The sequence below is a fragment of the Dromaius novaehollandiae genome, chromosome 23 (assembly GCF_036370855.1).
Source record: "Dromaius novaehollandiae isolate bDroNov1 chromosome 23, bDroNov1.hap1, whole genome shotgun sequence".
In the NCBI taxonomy this organism is placed as follows: Eukaryota; Metazoa; Chordata; class Aves; order Casuariiformes; family Dromaiidae; genus Dromaius; species Dromaius novaehollandiae.
In genome coordinates, this window is record NC_088120.1 from 10,067,810 (window position 1) to 10,088,635 (window position 20,826).

General features: G+C 43.1%; 1 protein-coding gene across 2 annotated transcripts in view; it reads right to left on the reverse strand.

Moving 5' to 3' along the window:
* Window positions 1–20,825, reverse strand: part of KIAA0319L (KIAA0319 like) — a 34,046-nt gene extending 13,221 nt beyond the window's left edge. The window contains exons 1-9 of one of the 2 annotated variants that reach the window (XR_010392706.1): window positions 20,652–20,825; window positions 19,260–19,426; window positions 12,854–13,563; window positions 7,414–7,705; window positions 5,193–5,294; window positions 4,222–4,319; window positions 2,959–3,046; window positions 1,753–1,845; window positions 860–992 (exon numbers count right to left, since the gene is read on the reverse strand). Coding sequence is in view for 1 of the 2 variants with exons in the window: in XM_064525229.1 (XP_064381299.1) it covers window positions 860–992; window positions 1,753–1,845; window positions 2,959–3,046; window positions 4,222–4,319; window positions 5,193–5,294; window positions 7,414–7,705; window positions 12,854–13,563; window positions 19,260–19,401 (1,658 nt within the window). In the remaining variant the exon portion in view is untranslated. The remainder of the gene's footprint in view (window positions 1–859; window positions 993–1,752; window positions 1,846–2,958; window positions 3,047–4,221; window positions 4,320–5,192; window positions 5,295–7,413; window positions 7,706–12,853; window positions 13,564–19,259; window positions 19,427–20,651) is intronic. The other variant, XM_064525229.1, reaches the window with a different exon arrangement.
* Between the last annotated feature and the right edge of the window lies 1 nt (window position 20,826).

The window sequence follows — 20,826 nt, forward strand, 5'->3', positions numbered from 1 at the left end:
GACAAATAGTGAGAAAATGCTTTCTTGTTCTACAAGCAGCAATGAAGAAGACAGACAAGACTGTATTCTGTTAACTTCATACATCTAGTACATCAGAAATGCAGTGGTCTCACCAGCACTATGAAATAAAAGTTCATTCCAAGGGCCAGTCATCGTTAACCCACAGCCTGGAGACAGCATCCCTCCTCAGGTAAGCTAATACCACAAAAATAGAGCTGTTTTTTGCTAAACTTAGATATGAACAGTAGTCTTCCTACTTCATATACCAACTGCCTAAGACAAAAACAAATATTCAGTTATAGGTACTCAAGTTATTTTATTTAAAATAGACCTGTTGCTGCAGTGAACATGGTCATCACACCAAAATGCAGACCAAAGAAAAAACATGTAAGAACAAACATTAAAATAGTATCAGCTAATATCTACTACCTAGACATTTGCAGAAAACCATTAGGCCACATTCGGTTATCTGGGACAAACACATTGCATTTAGAAAGCAGATTTAAAAACTGCATTTCTTCCTAAGCCTTTAGCCAAATAGTCTGGTTTTGACATTTTAAGAGACATTTTGTAGCTCTGACAGACCGTATTTTCCCTTCTGCCATCATTTAAGACCAGTGCTACAACTTAAGAATAGAGTGTACCTGGACAGTTTATCTCTTCTAAAGTGGAAAGTTATAAAGCTACCTGAAAGTGTAGGAATGGAGAGAGCAAAAGAGAGTAAATCAGAATATAGGCTTTTTTTTTTTTTTTTTTTTTTTTTTTTTTTTTTTTTGAAAGCCAGACAAACACTTTAGGAATCTTTTCAGTGTTATTCTTAAGAGATGAGAACTTATCAACTCTTCCAGGAAGAGCCTACCTGAATGTGTAATTCCCAGGCAGGAGGTTGGTCAGCGTCAATATGGCAGTATCAGTAGAAACCTTTTCCTCTCGCAAAGGACCCTTCAATTCTTCCCAATGATAACTGACAATTTTATCATCATCAGTGCTTTCTGTTTCAATTATGGAAGGAAATGCATATACAAGGAGTTGGAAAACGCTGCTTCACAAAACCCATAGGTTCAGCCCCACTTTACTGCAGTGTCTAGCAGGCAAAGGCATTTTTGGTCCAAGGCCAGGGATCTCTTATTCTCAGATACCCAAACCATATCCTCTCCTCTACACAGTTTCACGGGTACACTCTAAACACCCTTAATCCTGTCTGTCTGTCTGTCTGTCTGTCTGTCTGTGTGTGTGTGTGTGTGTGTGTGTGTGTGTGTGTGTGTGTGTGTGTGTGTGTGTGTGTGTGTGTGTGCGCGCGCGCCAGGAGGAGACAAAAAACACTTTAAAAAAATAATCCCAGTTGTGGGCAAGACAACCTGAATATATTTAAGAAAACCCTTGAAGAGCTTTAAAGTAGTCAGGGATCAGTAAAGACTGTGTGTAAGCCAACTGATATGCCTGAAGCTTAATACAAGAGGCCAGTAATTTTGATTGCCAGAAATTTTTTTGATTCTAAGCAGCAACCTCTAGGGTTTTTCCTGTCTCAGGAGAGGCACTCGGGAAAGTGCCTTTCAAAAGGAAACAGGTAGAGGCGCTGTCGTGTTAATATTCCTCCCACCTGTTTAAAAGCAGCTGATTCTTTTCACTACCGTGCATTCTATAGTGTCACAGCCATTTCCTCTGAAACTCGATCCAAAGGGGCCAGACCAGAACCAAACACGCAGAAACCAGGCTTGCTAGACTACTGCATTTAACACAGCAGGTACTCACGGCTGCCATCAATAACAGTCGAAATGGTTGGCAGTGAGATCTCCTGGAACTGCGGGGACACAATGGCAACAGGGGGCTGATTCACCCGAGGCTCTGCAACAACAACCGAGCTGTTACAATGACATCTCCAGGCAGATCATGATACAAAGCACCGAGGAATGATTTGAAACCCAAGGAACCTGCCCAAGCAGCTCTTGGAAACTACTCTGCCCTTGTGCATGAGGGGTGGCTAGCAGGATACATGCCGCACACCCCTCTCACTCCCCGCAGTCCTGCCTACTCCCCTGTCCCTGCTATCATTCAAGCGGCAGCCCAGGGAGCCCAGAAGCGGAGTCCAAAGCAAGGCTGCCTGGCACAGCAGTTCCACAAGGCAGCCACTAATCACACCAGCTGCAGAGAACTGCATATCACCAATGCAATGATTCATGCTCAGAAGGAATCTTCAAAAAGGAGGTGAACTGCCACCAGGCTAATACTCTAGAAATGACTGCTCTTGAACACTCTTGCCAATTTAGGGAGTACAAGAGCACTTCTTTGGCCACAAAGGTTGTGGAAGAAGTCTCACTGAAGTGCGCAAAATAAAGTTCTCTTGCATAAAAGCAGATGCAGAACCTGTGGTGTGACATTCCCTCTTTACACAGTCGATCTAAAAAGAGACCTGGTGACAGAGTCAACACAGGCTCCTGGTATTTACAACAGCTCATCTGCAAACCATGCCTTTAAAAGCATCTTACAGTAGGGAATTAGATTTGACTTAACCTGCCTGTGGCTGGGAATGATATTCTTTACTGGACAGGGAAGAAAAGAACCTCGAAAGGAACTTCAAAGCTCTGGCTTCCCTTCATTTTCTGCTCCAGCCGCTATAAGCTTTTTACCCGGTTACAGCTAGTTTTTATTGAAACAGTGGTTTTCCAGGGTCAGGCATTTGCTAAGCACTTCTGAAGCAGTATTCCAGTTCTTTTATTGAATGATTGGTCTGTATTCAGTATAGCAGAGATAGCTATGTGCATTTGTAGTAGTTTCACATTTTAGCAAATCACTTAACACACTTATAACATACTTGTATGTATACTGAGTTCACAGCACAATGAATTCTCACTATGTTAATCCAAGGTCCAATCGAATAAGCAAAATACCATGATAGAGGTATCATGGTTTAACAGAGACAGATGAAGTTAAGAAAAGATGCAGTTCCTCTGAACTCACTTGGATTCACTGTCACATTCACATAACCCTCTCCGTGTGCGTTTTCCCCATCAACAATGACTTTGAATTCGTAGAGACCAACAGTAAGCTGAAAAGCAAAGACAAAAGATTATTTAACTTCAAATAGTAGAAACTTGCCAGGAGCTACTAAAGGGCCAAGTTACCATGCTTTGGCCTGGTACCACATTAGGAGCATAAACACATGCAATTATGTTCCAGTCTACACATATAAGGCAGAGAATGGCTTCCAAGCCAGAGCGATGGTAGGTATCTTTTAGTTTACAATGGCTACGCAGAAACCAAAGACTAGTATTTCTTACTGCCACAGGTGACATAGGGTTGTCAGTCAAGCTTGATTTTCTAGCAACAACAGGCAAACAGAAGAGATAAAAGAGATTAGTTCAGCTTGTCTGGCCAGTGGAATCTGTGCTAGAAGATCACATTTGAGATGAGAAAGGCTGCATGTTAGAGAAGAAAATCTCTTCCCGTGTGTCTTTACAAAGAAAAGTATTTCTTCTATTTCTTCTAGATGGCATGAGCCAGGCAGTCACCCCCTCTTGGTTTAGCACCGAGTGATGAAGGAAAGGGCTAAGGGCTAGACAACAACCACAGTGTCCAAAAGGCTGAAACCCTGAAGAGACAGGCATGCGCCTTTTGAAGGGCTTTTTTCTGCATGGCATCATGATTAAAGCCTGTAAAATTCTGAGCGCATTAAAATCCAAAATGCTCAGGAGAGTGTCCCATAAAAACAAAATTGTGCCATCATGCATTATTTAAAATCATTATTGTTTTAGGAATCCCCATGTGCAAAAAACAGCAATACTTTCACTGGGTTACAGCTTGTCTTAAAGCAGCAGCCAGGTGCTTTCTATGCTGATTTCATTACTGAGAGTCATGGAATACCTGACCCCTCTTGTTCAGTGTGCAGTACGAGGCTTCAGACCTAAACCGACTACCATACTGTTTCAGTAAAAGAAACTTTCACAGTCATTCGTTAAATTGTGCCATTTGTATACGGTTCGACATGCCGCTTGTAGGCAGCTTTTACATCCTGAAATCAATTTCTTCTTTCCCCCATGCCAGATCAATCTTCTCTTTATAAGAGACTTAGAACAAGGCTTGCGGTCAAATGTTGGCTGTCTGCCCATCATGCAATTTCCTATTCATCCTGAAATCACATACAAGTCTTTCCTAGCTGCCAGGGTCCCCATCTTTTCCACTTGGCATTCCACACAGCAGGATACTAAGCAGCAAAAGCTTTACCTTAGATAACTTAAGGGTCTGGGAGTGCTTCCCTGCCATTTCTCCACTGTAGTCTTTTGGATGAGTAATGAGTTCCCACTCATAGGAGTAACTGGTGCCTTTAAAAAAAAAAAGTTCTAGAAGTTAATTCTTAAGAGATTACCTTTTCCGTTCTGCCATGCTAAAGGAAAGCAGAGGTGTAAAACATTTACAAGGTCCATTCTGCTGCACTATGAAGAAATAAGACAGCATGGAGTTTAAACTGCAGCTTTTTGGGAATATACCCAAGAGACAATCTGTGCTTCTAAGCACATTTACTCTGGAACCAAAAACCCTCTTGCAGCCTCTAAGGCATCAGAGAGCTTTGGAACACTCACGCTCCAGGATGTTAAGAGAGAAGTCCTTCTGTGCACGCAAATCCTGCGGGCACAACTTAAAGCCAGTTTTTGAAAAGAAATGCATCCTGTTTACCACTGCTGCTGCACAACATGTAACATGCTTGCCTTTCCTTGGCAACTCTCCCACTGCCATTGTGGACAGAGCTCTAACTGTGAACTTCACAAATACGTGTGAACAATTTGCATGATGAAATGGAGAGTGCACAGAAATACATTCCTCGGTGCATCAGCCCCTGCCAAAGTCAGACTTTAACCCAGCAGATGAGAAATCACTTGCTAAGACAGACTGTCACAAGCCCTGCAAGCAAATATTACCAATAGGTGCTGAAGATCCACTGCCTCCTCACGTAGCACTTTGAGAATAAGCTATCTCCCAACTCTAATCTAACGACTTTGTGACATTTTCAAGGCTTTTCTCTCTTGCTATTTTCTGAGAGGCCACATGGGGTAACAGTACAGGTGGTCTAGTTTCCACAGGAAACTTTTCTCTGATGGAAGATATTTTCAAGATTGTCCTTATTTAATCCTCCATCTAATGTTTATTTGCCATTTCACCATCACATGCCCTTAGCAGAACTCCCAGTGAAGCCTTACGAGGTGGTGGTTCAGGAAGCACAAACGCATTCAGTTGAACTTCATTCTTCGGCAGGGTCACTTGGACGCTGTCTCCAGCAGAAACTACCAGCTCCTTTACAACTGAGAGGGAAAAAAAACAGAATTGAAACAGGAACAGGAAAAAATTAGATACATACATTAAAAACTGCCTTGGCTTCAGAGTCTGGAATAAAAGCCAGCTACAAATGGCTGGTATTTTGTAAACATCCCATCACTCAATATAGCTCCTGTTTCAGGTTTCAGACTCATTTTTAATGCAAAAGCACTAATGGGGTTTTACAATTTTAAGGCAAGCCCAAAATTACTCAGTCACCCCTCTCTCTTTTCAGATACTGTGCAGCTCCTGCTCCTTTTGCAGAGAGCAGAAATGTGATCCCCTGACCCTGTACAGGGGCCTCTATTCAACTAGGTCCAGCAGAATGAGAAGGGTTTTACCTGACAGGTTTTCAGGAGAAAACCCAGATGCACTGTCACAGATAGAGCAAGACAAACATTGCTATATACTGAATGGCAATTTCTGATCTTTACAAATATATGAGGTATTCAAAGTATTTCTTAGTTTAAGAAAATTGCTTGGGGGCTAACAAATTTTTTTAAATCTGCATAGCTACCACATTCATGCTATGAGAACTCAAAATACAAAACTTTTCATTTTACTTATATTTTTTCTTCCTCTCCTTCTTTTACAGTTTGGAAAAGTCAGTAGCATTTCTTAAGATTTTTCTTGCAATTCTATCTCAAATAAATTTACAGTTAGGTTGTTTTTAAAGATTACTCAGTAAAGACATGAAAAATGTGGTCTGTGGTATTTTTTCCTGCTTGTTATTAGCATGAAGATGACCAGAAAGCTGACTGCATTTCTTAGGAACATCTCTTTGCCTCCTCCTCCTCCTCTTCCCTTCCCATTTGTTTTATTTTATTTTTTTAACAAATTTTGGGGCCTGGGAATTACGCCTAGAAAATAAGAATTAAAGTTTGCTATTCCCTAGTTTGACCCTGTTGAAGATAATATTTCAGATATACGCCTAAAAGTCAAATTTAAAAGAGGCAGGGAAAATGTCATTAAACATTTAGCCTTCCTTCCAACAGTTTATTAGCTATTGGAATTAACTAGTTAACTAAAAGAAAACAAATTCATCAAACCCTCCTTTTCTTCTTAATTACTCAGTCTCCTGGGATATTACAACTCCATCCCAAAGAGTTCCAAGGTAAAAGGAAATGTGACCTTCTAGTACAAAAAATAAACAAAAACCTAAAACCCCTTTTGGAAAAACAGCCCTTCACATCATCTTCGTATTATCTAGTGAAACAAGAAGGCCCTAGCTACATTAATTTTCCAACAGAAGCCACTTAAGACACTTAATACATGTTTTCCAGCTTTAGCTAGGTAAGTCTTTAAAAAGAATAGCAACTTGCTGGTATAAGCACTCAATTAGCTTCCTGCCAAAAAAGTCTTTGGACACAGCATTTCCTTTACACTTTCCATTGTTCCCTTCTAAGGGAAAGGGAACCCTAAATTCAAAAGAATTCAGCCATGGATACTACAGCACACTGGACTAACTGAATTTTGAGACCAGTACACACCATTCCACGTAAGCACACATCCTTGCTGGATGAGCTAACGGCCTGAGTGGGCTAACATAGACCTATCCAAAGTGCATTTTTGCTCTTCCACATTTTCAAAATGTTGCTTTAAGAAATATCTGTGTGAACAGAAACAAGTCATTTTTCTGCAAAGCACAGCATGGCTAATGGCCAAGTACATCGTTCTCCACAGCTAAACTGTGCACTGACATTTCAGGGAGGGCAAAAATCAGTTATAACCCAATCTGAATAGACATTAAGATTCCTGCTCAACTTGATGGACAGTGGCATGTCATAACTGCTGAAAGAATGTTTCACATGATTATGCCTTGCATCAAATCTCATCTTTCACTTTTGGAATGAAGATATCACCATTACTTTCAAGCTGTTCTTAGACACAGATCCAATGGTCACATGCAGATTTGTTATACTAAAATCCCATTCCAGGTCTTCATGAGTTAATGGGGACCAACTGGCACATGTGCTGAAGAACCTGTCTCAACATCCTTTAAAAGATACCATAATTTCTGAAGTTATCCAGTGTTTTTCAATGCTGCAACAGCTTGTCAGCAAAACCTAAATAAATGAGAGTTGCTGGAGCACTGTATGTTCTCACCTGGGGTTGGGGCAGTAGTACTTGGTGATACAGCAGGGTTGGTTTGGGTTGTGGCAACACTGCCATTTGTGGGAACATCGCTTGGCACAGAAGTAGCAATCTGCATCTTCGCTGTGGTTTTCTCCTGCACAGCACTGACTGTGGGCAACATATCTGAGGAGTGAGGATGGACAAAAGCATCATCTGGCTGCCTTGGCTTTTCAGTCTTTCCAGTAGCTGTCAAGCCCAGAACTACAGGACTGGAGAACGTAGCCAACACTGATGGTTCTGGTGCAGATGTTCCTGTGTGGACCTGGAAAGGAAAAAGTAGTCTTAGCTTGACTGAAGTCTGAACGCCAACTTTGTTTCACTATGTTGGTTTCGCAGTGGACCCAAATTCCTTTAGATTATGCTACACATCAAACTCCACCAGAGGTTAGATTTCTCCTCCTCCGATTAGAGGAGGTGAAGACTCCCTTGTTTGTTTTTCTCCAACAAGAGGGATGTTTTGCTACTTCCTCTTCTCTCTTCCAAAATATTTCTCCCCACTCTTCCAGAGTTCCCACTCCACAGCAGATAGGCCATTTCCAGTTCAGCAGAACACCAGTTAAGATCTTAGACCTAAAGTACTGCATCTGAAGTACCACTGTGATGTGGCAAACATGGCATAAGATCCTAGGTTCAAAGTTGCAGTGAGTGGAGCTAAAAGAATGGAGAGGTAGAACAAGACAGAAGCAGAAAACAGGGACCAGGAAATAGGGTTCACCTTGGCCACTTATTCTGGCCATGTATTCCTTTTTCTGAAGCTATGCAGTTGGCAAGCACAAAGGAAGAGGATTCCAATGACATTTTTCCGTAATCATCAAATCATTGCAGCAAGATGATATTTATTTCAAAATCACTCTTCAAAGCAAGGCGACCTGACACAAACAATTCCCTGAGTATGTGCCACAGGAGATACTGCTGGGGCAGGGAGCTAACCTTGGGGCAGAAAGCTTGCACACATCCATGCAGGATGAGCCATTTTGTTGAAAATAATCAAAGTGGACAAGAACAATTTCCTTTCTTTCATCAGAAAATTCCTTTTACAGTACCTATTCCCATTCAGGTTCTTAGCCTGCAGGGCAGTACCCTGACAATTCACCTTCCACCATAAAATACAGGTGTACCACATTTTGTTGAGCTAACTATTTTGGGAACATCTGCTAAATACTTAAAATGAAGCAATTCACCATTTTTGACTTGAGAAATGTTTTGCAGCTGAATTGCCCAGCACTCCTCCCTGCTAGAGCAGCTGATCAAAAGCTCATATTGGAGGAAACATTCTCATCTTCTATACAATGCTACTGGCATTCAGTCCGGGAAATGGAAACAGTAAAAATGGTCGAGACTGCAGTGGGTGACATCCTGTCTGTAAGGGGGCTGGGCTTCAGAAAAATAGTTAAATGCCAGTAGAAAAAATAAAGCCATCCCTGCACATACTGGAACAGCCAGCCAAGCCAAAAGCAGCAAGGAAAGAGTTGAAAGCTTCTCTGTGAGAATTTTTTTTGTACTCTTGGGCTAATCATTTCCTCACCTAACTCTCCCTCAGTCACAGAATTCAAAGAACCTAAATTCATTTGTATATTTAATGAACTTCCAAGCTTCATGGACAGAAGAAATGCACACTACCTACTAGCACTATGGGCACAAACTGTTTTTCTCCATTTGCTTACTTGTTGATTGGCTTCCTCTATCTTTAGCAAAACTACAAATCATCTGGAACGGAGGCAGGCAAAATCTGACACACTGCTCTGTGTGGCTCCTCAGCAGCAGCCTCAGGACAGCCCGCTGTTCCAAGCAATGTAGGACAACCAGCAGCTCTAGTCCGCTAGACTTACTGACTCCCTTTTGCTAAGAAAGCAAATAAGATAAAGTCAGAAATACTGGCATTCCAAGATGACAAGAGCAGAACCACCAGCCGGGAGCTCAGACACTTGAGACAGACTATTCAGAAAAGGCACAGGAGCAGAAAGTCTCCATGACTTTACACAGCTATGGGGAATGACTTTTTGCTTAGCAAGAACCAACCCACAGGGGTGGCAAGAACAGCTGTCACAAATGGTGCACAGGAGATGAGCATCTGCCCGCTGGGCACAACAACTGAGACCTCAACTTTGTTCAATAATGTTCTCAGTGAGCTGGATGTTTCCCTGACTCATTTTTTAATGTCTAAAAAAGCTCTACAGTTTACAGAGATCCTCCTCCTCCTCCCAAAAGTCTTCAGGATGAATTGACAGCCAAACATCTGCAGAGAGCTCAAATTAGATAAGCTTTGCCTGGGGCAATGTAACGGCCAAAATGCCTCTAATGCTTGCAAGCTGAGACATTTCTTATCTTTACTCCATAACCCAGAATTCTTTAAAGCAAAGAACAGAAGACTTCATTCTTCAGGATAAAGAAGGAGACTAGAAGTTTGCCAGCTGTCCTATCTTATTAGCTTACAAAATAGACAGAGAAAAGTGGCATATTGCTTTGAGTGAACATATGAGTGTCAGACACTTTTGATTCCTACCCCTAACTCCCCTTGGCCTGGGACAAGTGGCGTGGCCTCCCTATCTGAGGGTTCCTACATCTGTAAAATGGAACTAGAGCAAATATGCACATGTGAATTTGCACTGAATATTAAGTTACTTGAAAAAAAACAATACCGTCCAGGAAACTTATTTTATTTAAATAGGACTTAATTCAGTGAGTCTAGCCTGAATATACAAAGCAGGCTCTTTGCAGCTCAAAAACTAGCAGGACATATGACAGTATGAACCAAACCTCAGGTTTGCCAGGGCCAACCATGGCCAAAACTGAAGTTTTGGATGAAGGAGTGAGCTCCCTTTTGATTCTGTTGCAACAACTCCATTTTGAAGACTGCAGCTTTTTCCACAGCCTGCCTGCAGACATGCTGCAGTAACCATCTTCATCAGCAGTGCTGTACTTCAATACTTATCTTGATTGGCTATTAAATCCAGTGCTTTATCTTAAAATTGGCAAATATTTCCTATAACAGGGCAGGAACTGAGATTTTGGTGCCTGGGAAACGTCACTCACTTTAATGGAAAAGCACTCATTTCTCTTTCTTAGCTAAGAGCTGATGAGCAGGGTGGACTGCAGTTTACTTACACTCTCCTTCATCCATCTCTGGCACTATAGCATGCATACTATAAAACCACAAACTAATGCCAGCTGTATATTAGCAAATGACATTGCACATGACTACTGAGCAGTCAGAACTGCAAGAAGAAAAATAAAACTCAGTGAGCTGCAAGGCAATGTTTTCCTAAAACAGTCCCTTGACCTTTCCCCAAGTCTTCAGGAAAAAAGCAAAAAGATTTGCTTCACCACCCATTCAATGCTCATCAACAAAAGGCAAGAACATGCATATTAATTTCTCTCTCCCCCTTTAGAGAGGAGTTAAGAGCCAGTTTGACCTCACATGTCTTTTCCCACTTGAGATGTTTGATGCTCCCACGTACAAACTACCTTGCATGCAGTAATGATCAAGTATTCTCTGTACCTTCCAGTCTACCTACCAAACCTCCTTTAAGGATACAAGCATTAAATGTGCTGCATTCACCTGCTAAAGCAACATGCTCTGTGCACTCAGTCAAATCTAGCCAAGAGTAATTCGATTGATTTCAGCATGTGTGTAACATTATTTATTTTGGCCCATCACCAACCCGACTTGGAAAACTCCCTGCTTTAGCATCTCTCTCCTGCAAAGGCGGGCCACGTCCCAAGTGCACAGCCCTGAACGTTATATCCTTGGCCCAAATTAAACTGAAATGCAAGGACAGTTGCATAGCTTGACTTACACTTTGTGAGTGAAAGTTGGATGATTCAATAATCAAGGAATTACCCCAGGGGTAGGTAGAACCACATTCAACTCAATACTCCAGTTAAAAATTAATTTTCATGCTGCTCCTCCTTAAAAACTCTATCCTAAACCTCAGAAATGTGAGTGCCAGGAATTCCATCACAGTCAATCTATTTTAGTAAAAAGTTTGTGTTTTGATGAACCTGCATTTTGTCAAAAGAGCCAGACTCTCTTACTAGCAAAAAACAATACGGAGAAGAAAAATCTCTCTCTAACATACTTTCAACAGTTCACCTTAATGACAAACTAGAGCACTTCCTAAGGATGGGAAATCTTGGAAATGCAACAACATTCAGTAGGCGACTAATCCACCTCATTTAATAATATTTGCAACCTGTTTATTGGGCAGATACCAAACAATAATATGACAACTCAGACTGCCACACCACTGCAGACTGAGCAAGCAGGGAGATGCAACGACTATTACCCCAGGGCAAAAGAAGGCATTTAAGATTGTCTTCAGAAAAGCCCCCCCAGATGCTGCACACATATCATCTAAGAGAATGGGGTCACTGCATAAATCTCAAATCTTAGGAGGAAGAACAGGCAGGGTAGAAATGCTGCAGCATTGCAGGGGAGAGAGAAAGCTGAGATCATGAATCAGTCCTAAACGCTGTGGGGTTCTGGGAGATCAAACGTTTGTAAAGTTTTTCTGCATCATTTCACACAGCACACGGACTGCCCTGGAATTCGCAGCGGTGTCCTTTGGCTGCTCTCCACATCCCGCTCTGCAGGGTGGTGGCTCAGATCAGTCACAACCCTACCTGGAACTCAGATTTGCAAACAAGGGAGAAAAATAAATTCAGTTAAGTTTCCGGAAGAACATAACTACAGGAAAAAGCACCAGGCTTCAACAGTGCCAAATGCCAGAAACATGGCAGAAGATATTTAAGAAACAGTTTCACAAAGCAGGATTCTTCCTATATCACCATCACTACTACAGGGGCTTCTTTGTGTGATAAGCTTTGAAAAAGTATTTGCAGATTTCAATACACAAACATCATTTAACGATTCAAATGTGTCAATTTCTATTGAGACAAATATCTAGAATTACTGGGTTAACATTTTACATTTTTGGAGTAGTCTAAACTGGTTTCATTTAACCAATGCCGATGTAAGTTTTTGTGGATTTGAGAATCGGAAGCCCTCTTTGAAAACAGAACAAAAAATTAATGTGTTAACTCAAATAAGTGAGCTGACATGAAAATACACTGAAAACTCTATGCATAAGTCTACAAAATAACGCACTTAACTGCCTCAGTTCAGTACATTCAAACTGAAACAGCTCATTTCACTTTGTGGACCTAAGAAGCTACTTTATAGGTAACACTTTTCAACTCCCAGGCACTCTCCATTAACATCACATCTCACCTTTCCTTCTCGTCTGGCAAGTATGTTGTGTGATTCTACAAGGGATAAGCATCATCATGACTTCAGTGTCCCCCCACCTCCCCAAAGCTAGTTATCCGGATGAGAGAAGAAAGCAAGAGAAGGCAGAAGGATGGTAGCAATCCAAGCCAGTCCCATTTCAGCCCCAGCAGTCACACTTACCAGTAGAACATCAGTGCCATTTGCATCACTTGATCTATTCACATTATTGCTTTGGGGAGGGAATGGGCTTTTGGTTTTCTGCTCTCTTGAATTCTGTCCATTTTTAAGTGATTCTTTCTTTTGATTTGGATGGTCTTCAGGAACAGGCCTGTCCTGCACTAAAGACCTAAGTACTTGTTGATCCTTCCACTCTGTTTCGCTTCGGCTTCTTCTGGATTTGGAGTCTGAAGGTCTGGCTGGCTGGCCAGCCGCAGTCTCACCGCTGGGGAGAGCTGCTACATCCCTTTTCAGAAGGTCCACTCTGCCACCTGCCAAGTTCCATTTCTGGAAGGACCTCCGCAATCTTTTTTTGCCTTGGACAGGGACGTCCCAGTCCAACCACTTGTGAAGCCAGGTCTTCGCATCACCTTCTGTTTGATACTTTAAGAAGTGCTCTGTGCTTTTTGATTTCTTTAAAAAGACCAAAACAGAGTCAGAAGAGCCAGTCCTGTTTGCCCGACAGGTGCCAGGCATAGTGCAGTTCACCTGGATGCACATATTTTCCAAGAACCAAAAGGCATCACAGGCAGGGCTCTGGCAGCAAGCAGTCTGACAGGACTGTACAGTGTGAAATCCTTCCAGAAGCCGTAAATGGCCATCTTCCCGCAGTCTCAAACGGCAACCGAATAAGATCTTCCTTAGCTGGCATTTAGATCTGTTCCAATTTGCATCTGAAAAAAGGGAGACAGAAGAGAAATAAAGAAAATTCTCAATTCTTTAAAGCAGTGGACAATAAATCCTCATCACTATTGTCAAGGTGAATGTAGAGTGCAGGAGTGATGTGGGAGAGAGCAAGAACAGTGAACTGTGGGCCTTCCTTGAATCTACAGTCAGCCATACTACCTAGTACTTGCATATGACCAAGTGACAATCCACCACCTGCACGTCAGTTTTCCCTCTTATCGATGGGACCATCACCCAGATGTGAGAGTAATGAGGCTAAAACCATGAAACGACATTGCAGAGTTCTTGAAAATGTAAAAATGAAAAGAAATTTTAGCTGATGCTTTTGCAGCCAAAGCTTGAGTTCTCAACGTCCAAACCCATCTCATTCGATGCTTCAGATCCTCTTAGGACACAAACCTTCTCTAGCAGGTAGAGAACACATCACTTTCAACAGCTCAACAATGAAATGTTTTATAAGATGACCACGTGTATTGCTGGAGCATCCCACTCACTCAATGCTTGGGTTTTCTATAGACTATACAACTAAAGTAGTCAAAAGTGAAACAATTCTGTTTTAGAGAAGACTGTAATGAACAGACTGAACAGTGAGGCTGCAGTTCCCAGCAAGTTAAGAGCCTGAAATTGAACCTGGGAGTCCATAGACCAAATTCCTACTCTAGCCCTTAGATAACATTGCCTCTCAGTTCTGCTGCCCATATTTTCCTTGAAGTAGAACTTCAGAATCAATGGCCCTGGCTTGTTTAAGAGTATTACAAAGGCACTTTTCTCTCCCATGCTGAAGTATGAGGTCAATGCCAACTACTTTGACTGAAGTTCTTCCATTTGAGTCAGAGAAGTCATTATATCTTCTAAAACAGTGGTCTGCAAGGCCTGTCCTCCCCACCTGCTTTGCTGTGGTGTTTTCTATAAGAGAAATATGTCAAATATTTTATTAAAGAGTCAAGTTACTTCATATCTCACATCGGGGGTAAAGAAGCAACTGCTTTACATACAGATTTTTTTTTAGCATGAAAAATTAGAGTGCTTGCAAGGATCAATGGATTAAAGGCTTCCAAAATTCAGAGCTCTGCAGATTAAGGACTCCCTAAAAATAGACTAATGACCTATGGGACTGTTACCCTGTGCTGTGTTCAGCATCCAAGGGATAATAGGTCACTGGAAGATTACTTTACAAACTATGTTGCTGGACTCTGAGTTGTGCAGCTGGAGACTATGTTCCAGAACCGGCTCCCTGCCTGTTAGGAAGGGATTTCTTGAACACAACACAAAAAGGAAACTTTATTCTTCATTTAAAAAAAAAAGTCTAAATCTGTATTATAATACTCTGATCCCCGTTTCTCCACAGCATATAAAGCGAAGTTGAGTAACATACTACTGTTCCAGTAATTTGAATGAATTCTGAATTCACATTGCATTATACCCAGTGATGTTCGCTGTAGTTGAAATTAAACAAACCAAGCAGGCGTGAAGAGGCTACTGATCTCTGTGTGTCTCTCTCTCTCCCCCCAACAAAGAAATCCCATCTCACTTCTTTCACTCCCAAATTACAAACACATAAAAGATGAGACATGTTGAGCACAGGAGAAAGGCTGCAAAAAACTCCAGATCATCATCCATTGATTAAAAGTAATCTGGTGATGGCACTGCAGGATGATTCATGAAATAAAAGTATGCAAGCTCCCCACTGCCCCAGCTGAGCCAGGGCAGGCTTAAGTAGCACAACGTTTGCTAAATGCCAAACGCTGAACAGACATCAGTGCAAACGGGAAAGAGATTTTTCTAATCAAGTCTGGAGTTCACAAGCAGTGGTCAAGCTAAACTTCCTGAAAGGCCTAACACCAGTCCTGCAAAACTATCTGAGAATACAGCAACGTACGTGTCTTCCGCTCTGGCTATTTTAGGCTGCTTTAAGCATTTAGCTTCAGGACTTTAAACTCTTGCTGTAGAGACACTTACCTCATCCTGCTGACAGGGCAAGGAACTCTGACCCTCTGAATCACAGCTAACACCTGAAGCAGGGGATATAAAGGTACTGTGACTTTTCCCTTCCTCTTGCACCATCCTTAGCACCTCCTGGACAATCTTGTTTGACCAGAGAAAGTGAGTGGGGAAGACAAGAAGCATATTTCCTTGTAATTCAGTTATCCAAACACCACAATGTGTAACTCAGCTTTTCTACTACTAATCAATAAAGAAATCCAATCACAATGACCTCCTCAGACCCAGAACAGATCAGATTGTTTAAAATGAAAGGTCATATTCATGTATCTTTTGTGGAGAATCTCTTGCCACGCCATCAAAAATTTCAGTTCAAAATGGGAACTCATACCCCCGTGAGGGAGTTTGTTTTTGAGACATCAGAAAGAAGGAAGCAAAGGTTGTATTTATAGCTCATTTGTGAAGCCAGCTCAGCAAAGGCAGTTTGCAGACAGAGGGCTACAGAGCGCCAGCATCAGCTGTCACAGAACGCACTTGAGACGTGCGACCTCGTCACGGGGGACCAGAGCTCTCACTAGGTGTCTGAACACACAACTGGGAGGAGGGATGAAAAGCTTTTCACCCAAGAAAAGTCCAAATGCAACATCTAAATGAAACACTGCACGTGTTCAACAGAAAGAGAAGCTCACAATAGCACCTTTAAAACCAGCACTATCCTTGTCACCCTTCATCAACACAGAGCCCTTCCTTGGAGAGCAAGCAGACGGCAGCCTGCTGCCCAGGGCAAACATCTGACCTCATTTCGCTCTGAAGTGCTTGGACTGACAGTCACCCCGGGATGACACCGTGCACACCGGCAGGGAGAGGCGGCTGGCACTAACCCGATGAGTCGGAGCCGGGATGGAGTACAAGGAATACACACACACAAAACACACAGATTGGACTTTGGGAAACAAGCTACAAATGGAAGGGTGACAGTACTGCTGTGAATTTCAGGAGGATGTTATCCATTGAGTCAATTTAGTCCAAAAATTCACTTTCTGTTAAAGGCGAAGCACTGTCTCTGATGAATCCTATGTGAAAGAGATCTGCTACCGCACCGTTCACATCTCTGGTCTGCCAGGAAGATTCACCTGGCCTGTTCACACTTCTTTCTGTTGTACAGGAACACACTATGGGCTGAAAGAATTGTTCTGATGAGAGGCCACTAACTCCTACTTGTAGCCTACCAGAGAGACCTTCACTAGGTCGACACATACCTGTAGCAAACCAAAAAAGTCAGCTGTGAGTACAGCCAGAATTACTAATTCAGCCCAGATCCAACTTTCTGACTGCTCCAGATCCAATTAAAAAAAAAAAAAAAAAAACAGAAACAGGGGAGGGTTCACTAGAACCATTGATGCAGCCATCTCCTAGCTGCCTTCTCCAGGAGAGCAGACAGGCTTCACATATGGTAGACAGAAGACAGAGCAGCAGCTCTATTTACTATACACAAAGTGAGGCATATGACAAGTCAGAGCGATGGCTCTTCCCTGCTATTAGAATAAGCTACATAGTAGAGCAGAAAGAATTGGGCACTACTGGTATAATGCAAGATTTGCAGAGAACCAGAAGACAGAGCCATAAACAACCTGTTCAGTCCTTTCCAGTTCCTGGTGCTGGATGATATGCAACAGCGCACAGCAGCTGTACGCAGGATCTTCCAGACTGCTCAGACCAGCAGGCCGGTAAATCTGGTCACTGCCAGCATTGGTGCCATCACCTTAGAGGAAAGCACAAGAAACCTCTCAGGAGGAATGTCCCTGAGGACAAGTTTTCTCCTAAACCCCAGTACGCTAACCAGCTTAGCACAACAAAAATCACTATTAGTGATTTAGTCATAGTCATATGACTGACATATTAGTGATTTAGTCATTAGTCATAAAAATGACTATCACATATTGTGTGTACTCCATAATTTCTGAACACTTTTTTTTTTTCAAGTATAATGCTGCCCTTCTCAACTGGCAGAGAGTTCCTGTTCCTGCGAGGCAGCAGGGGAATTAAATGGTTAAGAACAGTTTCTGTTAATAAGTTCAGGTTCACAAACTTATTTTGGCAGCTGATAGCAGATTAATGATTAAAGGCTGGACTGTATTGACTTTTTCTAATCTGTCACATGTAACCAATTATGTCAATATAGTTCCTCTTTCGTAACTCTGCACGATCACACCGATTCCTGCACAACCATGATTCCTCTTCAGTTTAACACACTCTGCTGGCTAAGTAACTCAAATAAAACCAAAAGAACAGGGACCCCAATGTGGAAGAAGCATCCACATAAGCATAGCTATGTCACACAATTGTATTTGTTTCCGTACACACATCAGCCTTCACAGTCCTAACACACTCAAGAATATAAGCCCTCGAATACTGCAGCAGCGTGTGGAACACCCTGCCAGCACAGCGTATGAGCTGCCGCTCTTGCCATAGGCTTCTGAAATATTACTAAAGACAGGAAACACTAAGCAGGAAGTCCAGTCCACAAGGAAACATGCAATCCATCAAATACACCATCAAGCACTAAATACTGAACACACTTTGCTAAGAACAGGAATATAAGTGCCTCTTTCCAGGTTCTAAACCAGCAGATTAAGGTCACACAGCTCACTAGCTTAATCAAATCTATCACTTGGTAAGTATCCAGGAAAGCCCAGTGAGAAAACAGGGACTCTGTGGCAGCCTACACAACACATCCACCTAAGGAGAGAAAAGAGGGGAAAAAAAAGAAAAAAGAAACAATCTGCTTTTCGTACCATGCTAACACTAAGACGTAGTAACCTTCCAGCAAAGACAAAGCAGTTGGCAGCTGTCACACAGGTTAACATACATTGGAGTCACCACTGTCTCAAACCTGTAATCCACTACAATTTGAACAAAACCAAAACACACAGAACAAACTTTCTTATCTTCACTAACATTTGGTAAGCGCTAGGTGCACACGTGGGAAAAATACATCATCTTCCTGGTAAATATTTGGCCTCAAAAACACTCACAGGAGCTTAACACTTCTCTCTGAAAAGCCACACTCTGAACCTTTTCGATACAAAACAGAACAATCCATCACATGAAAACTTCCATACAAGCCACCAGTTTGGTTATTTACTTGGGCAGGAGGTTGGTTGCTCAAGTTTGAACAGGAAATAAATACCAAGCAAAACAATTATCTGTAGGTAAATTCAGATTATTGATGCACTGTGTTGGTGGAAGTCAAACATCAGAGCACTGAAAAATGCTCTTGGCTTTCCAAATAGCTTCAAGTATTCCTTAGATGAAATTATTTTCCCAGAGTATCACTTATTCCTCTTGCAAAAAAGATTCTCATCTCAAAGAAAGCTCTCTATGCAATAGAGGCAAATGCCTGAGAGCAAGCATGAAGAAGTATAACACTAGCTGTATGGGACAGACAGACACTCTGCTGCAGACACTCTAGTGCCAGCTGCTTTGCACTCAGAATAGCAGGTGCTTATTAGAACAGCACAGTGTTATAAAAAGTCTCCCCGCACACACCCCTCTCTCCATTACCTAGTGTTTTGGTTATATTACCTTTTTGACAACTTACTGAGTAACAAACTATCAAGGTTACTTTACCAGCTACGATGCCTAACAGCTAATAACTTCACCTTCTTTTCAGATTTCTTTAAGTGAGAGAGATAAATATAAATAAAAATACAGATACAGTCGCAGAGAACAGAAAAATCACCTGTTGAGGAGCACAAGGCACACAGGCAAGCACACAAGTAGAACAGGCGCAGACTTCTCAGCCGCCTGGCAGGTTGTCCCAGGCAGTATTGTGATAAAAGTCGAGCGCCGATGCTGAACTTGATTCCCAACCTTTTCTCCATGGCCTTTGTGGGCAGCAACAGGGCTCTAGAAACATATAAGAAAGAGAGAACATCTATCAGCAACCGATACGTTTTTGCGAAGACCCAGTCAACAAAATGATGAGCACGGAACATTTGTGGAGGACAGGGAATGCCTAAACTCATCTGGTGTGACTTAGTCCAACTGCTGCTAAGTAACTATTGGTATCGTTGTACTGAAATGAAACCTGAAGTAACAAAGCTTCCAGCTGTTCAGCTGCAGTGCGCCACCACGTCAGCCTTTTTCACCAGTCTTACGATCCCCCCCCAGACCACACCGCTTTCACTGATGAAACACCAACAGCAAAATATCTAGCACCCTAACTCTGAACTTCAAAGCTGCATTTGGGAAAGCTCAGTTTCGAATATGCCATGGGCAACGGATACCCAGCCGTCTCTGCTAGGATAGGACAGACACTGAGAAACCCAGCACATCTGCCGGGCGATGTCATCAGCTGCATGTCAGTGCTGGCTGGTACCATCCAGAAACAAAGAGAGAAAAGAACACAACAACGTTGAGAAACAAGCAGCTGAAGAGCTGTTTTGCCCCCATACTGTGCTCTGCGGGGCACAGATGATGACAGCACTGATGCTCATTCTCAGTGTTTCTAATCCCAAAGGCTCTTTTACAGCTTCAGGCATTACTGAAACCTAAACTGGGTATACGAGCACTCAGATTCCTCTGCAGGACACGTGGTAAGAAAACAGTGTTTTACAAGAAATAAATATTTTCTGTTTTTCAAAGAGGAAAGGATTTAAATCGGTCATTTCTGAAGAACCAACCGAGAATATTATTAGAGATCTGATCATTAGCGTATCGTTTAAAAACTCATTTTTGTACTGAGGGAATTTGCTCAAACACCAACAGCAAAGAACACGAACAGCAGACAGACCGCGCGGCCGTCGGTAAGAAACCGAGGCAAACGGCTCGGGGCCGGCGATGAAGCAAGCGCGGCTGCCGACGCCCGGCCAACAGGCAGCGAGGGAACCCGCCCGCGCCGGACGCCTCGGGTTTATCGCCACGTATCAGAACAAACACGGCGCGGCCGCTCGCCGGGTCACGGGACCAGGACGAGGGGATCCGGCTCCGCCAGCAGCGACGCGGGAGCGGCCGCCAGGGCCGGGGGGGGGGCGGGGGCGGGGAGGGGGCGCACGGGGCCTGTCCCCGCGCGGGAGGCGGCGGGGCGAGCGCGGGGGGCAGCGCCAGGCGGGCCGGGGGCGGCGGTACGTACCAGGGGCGCGTGGCGAGGCGGGCGCGGCTGCTTGCGGGCGGCGGGCGGGCGGCGAGGCCGGGGCTCCAGCGCGCCGGGCCGGGGGGCGGCGCGGCCTCCTGTCCCGCAGCCATGGGGGCGGCTGGCGGCGACGGCGGGCGCCCGCTCACCTCTCACCCGGAAGCGCACCGCCGCC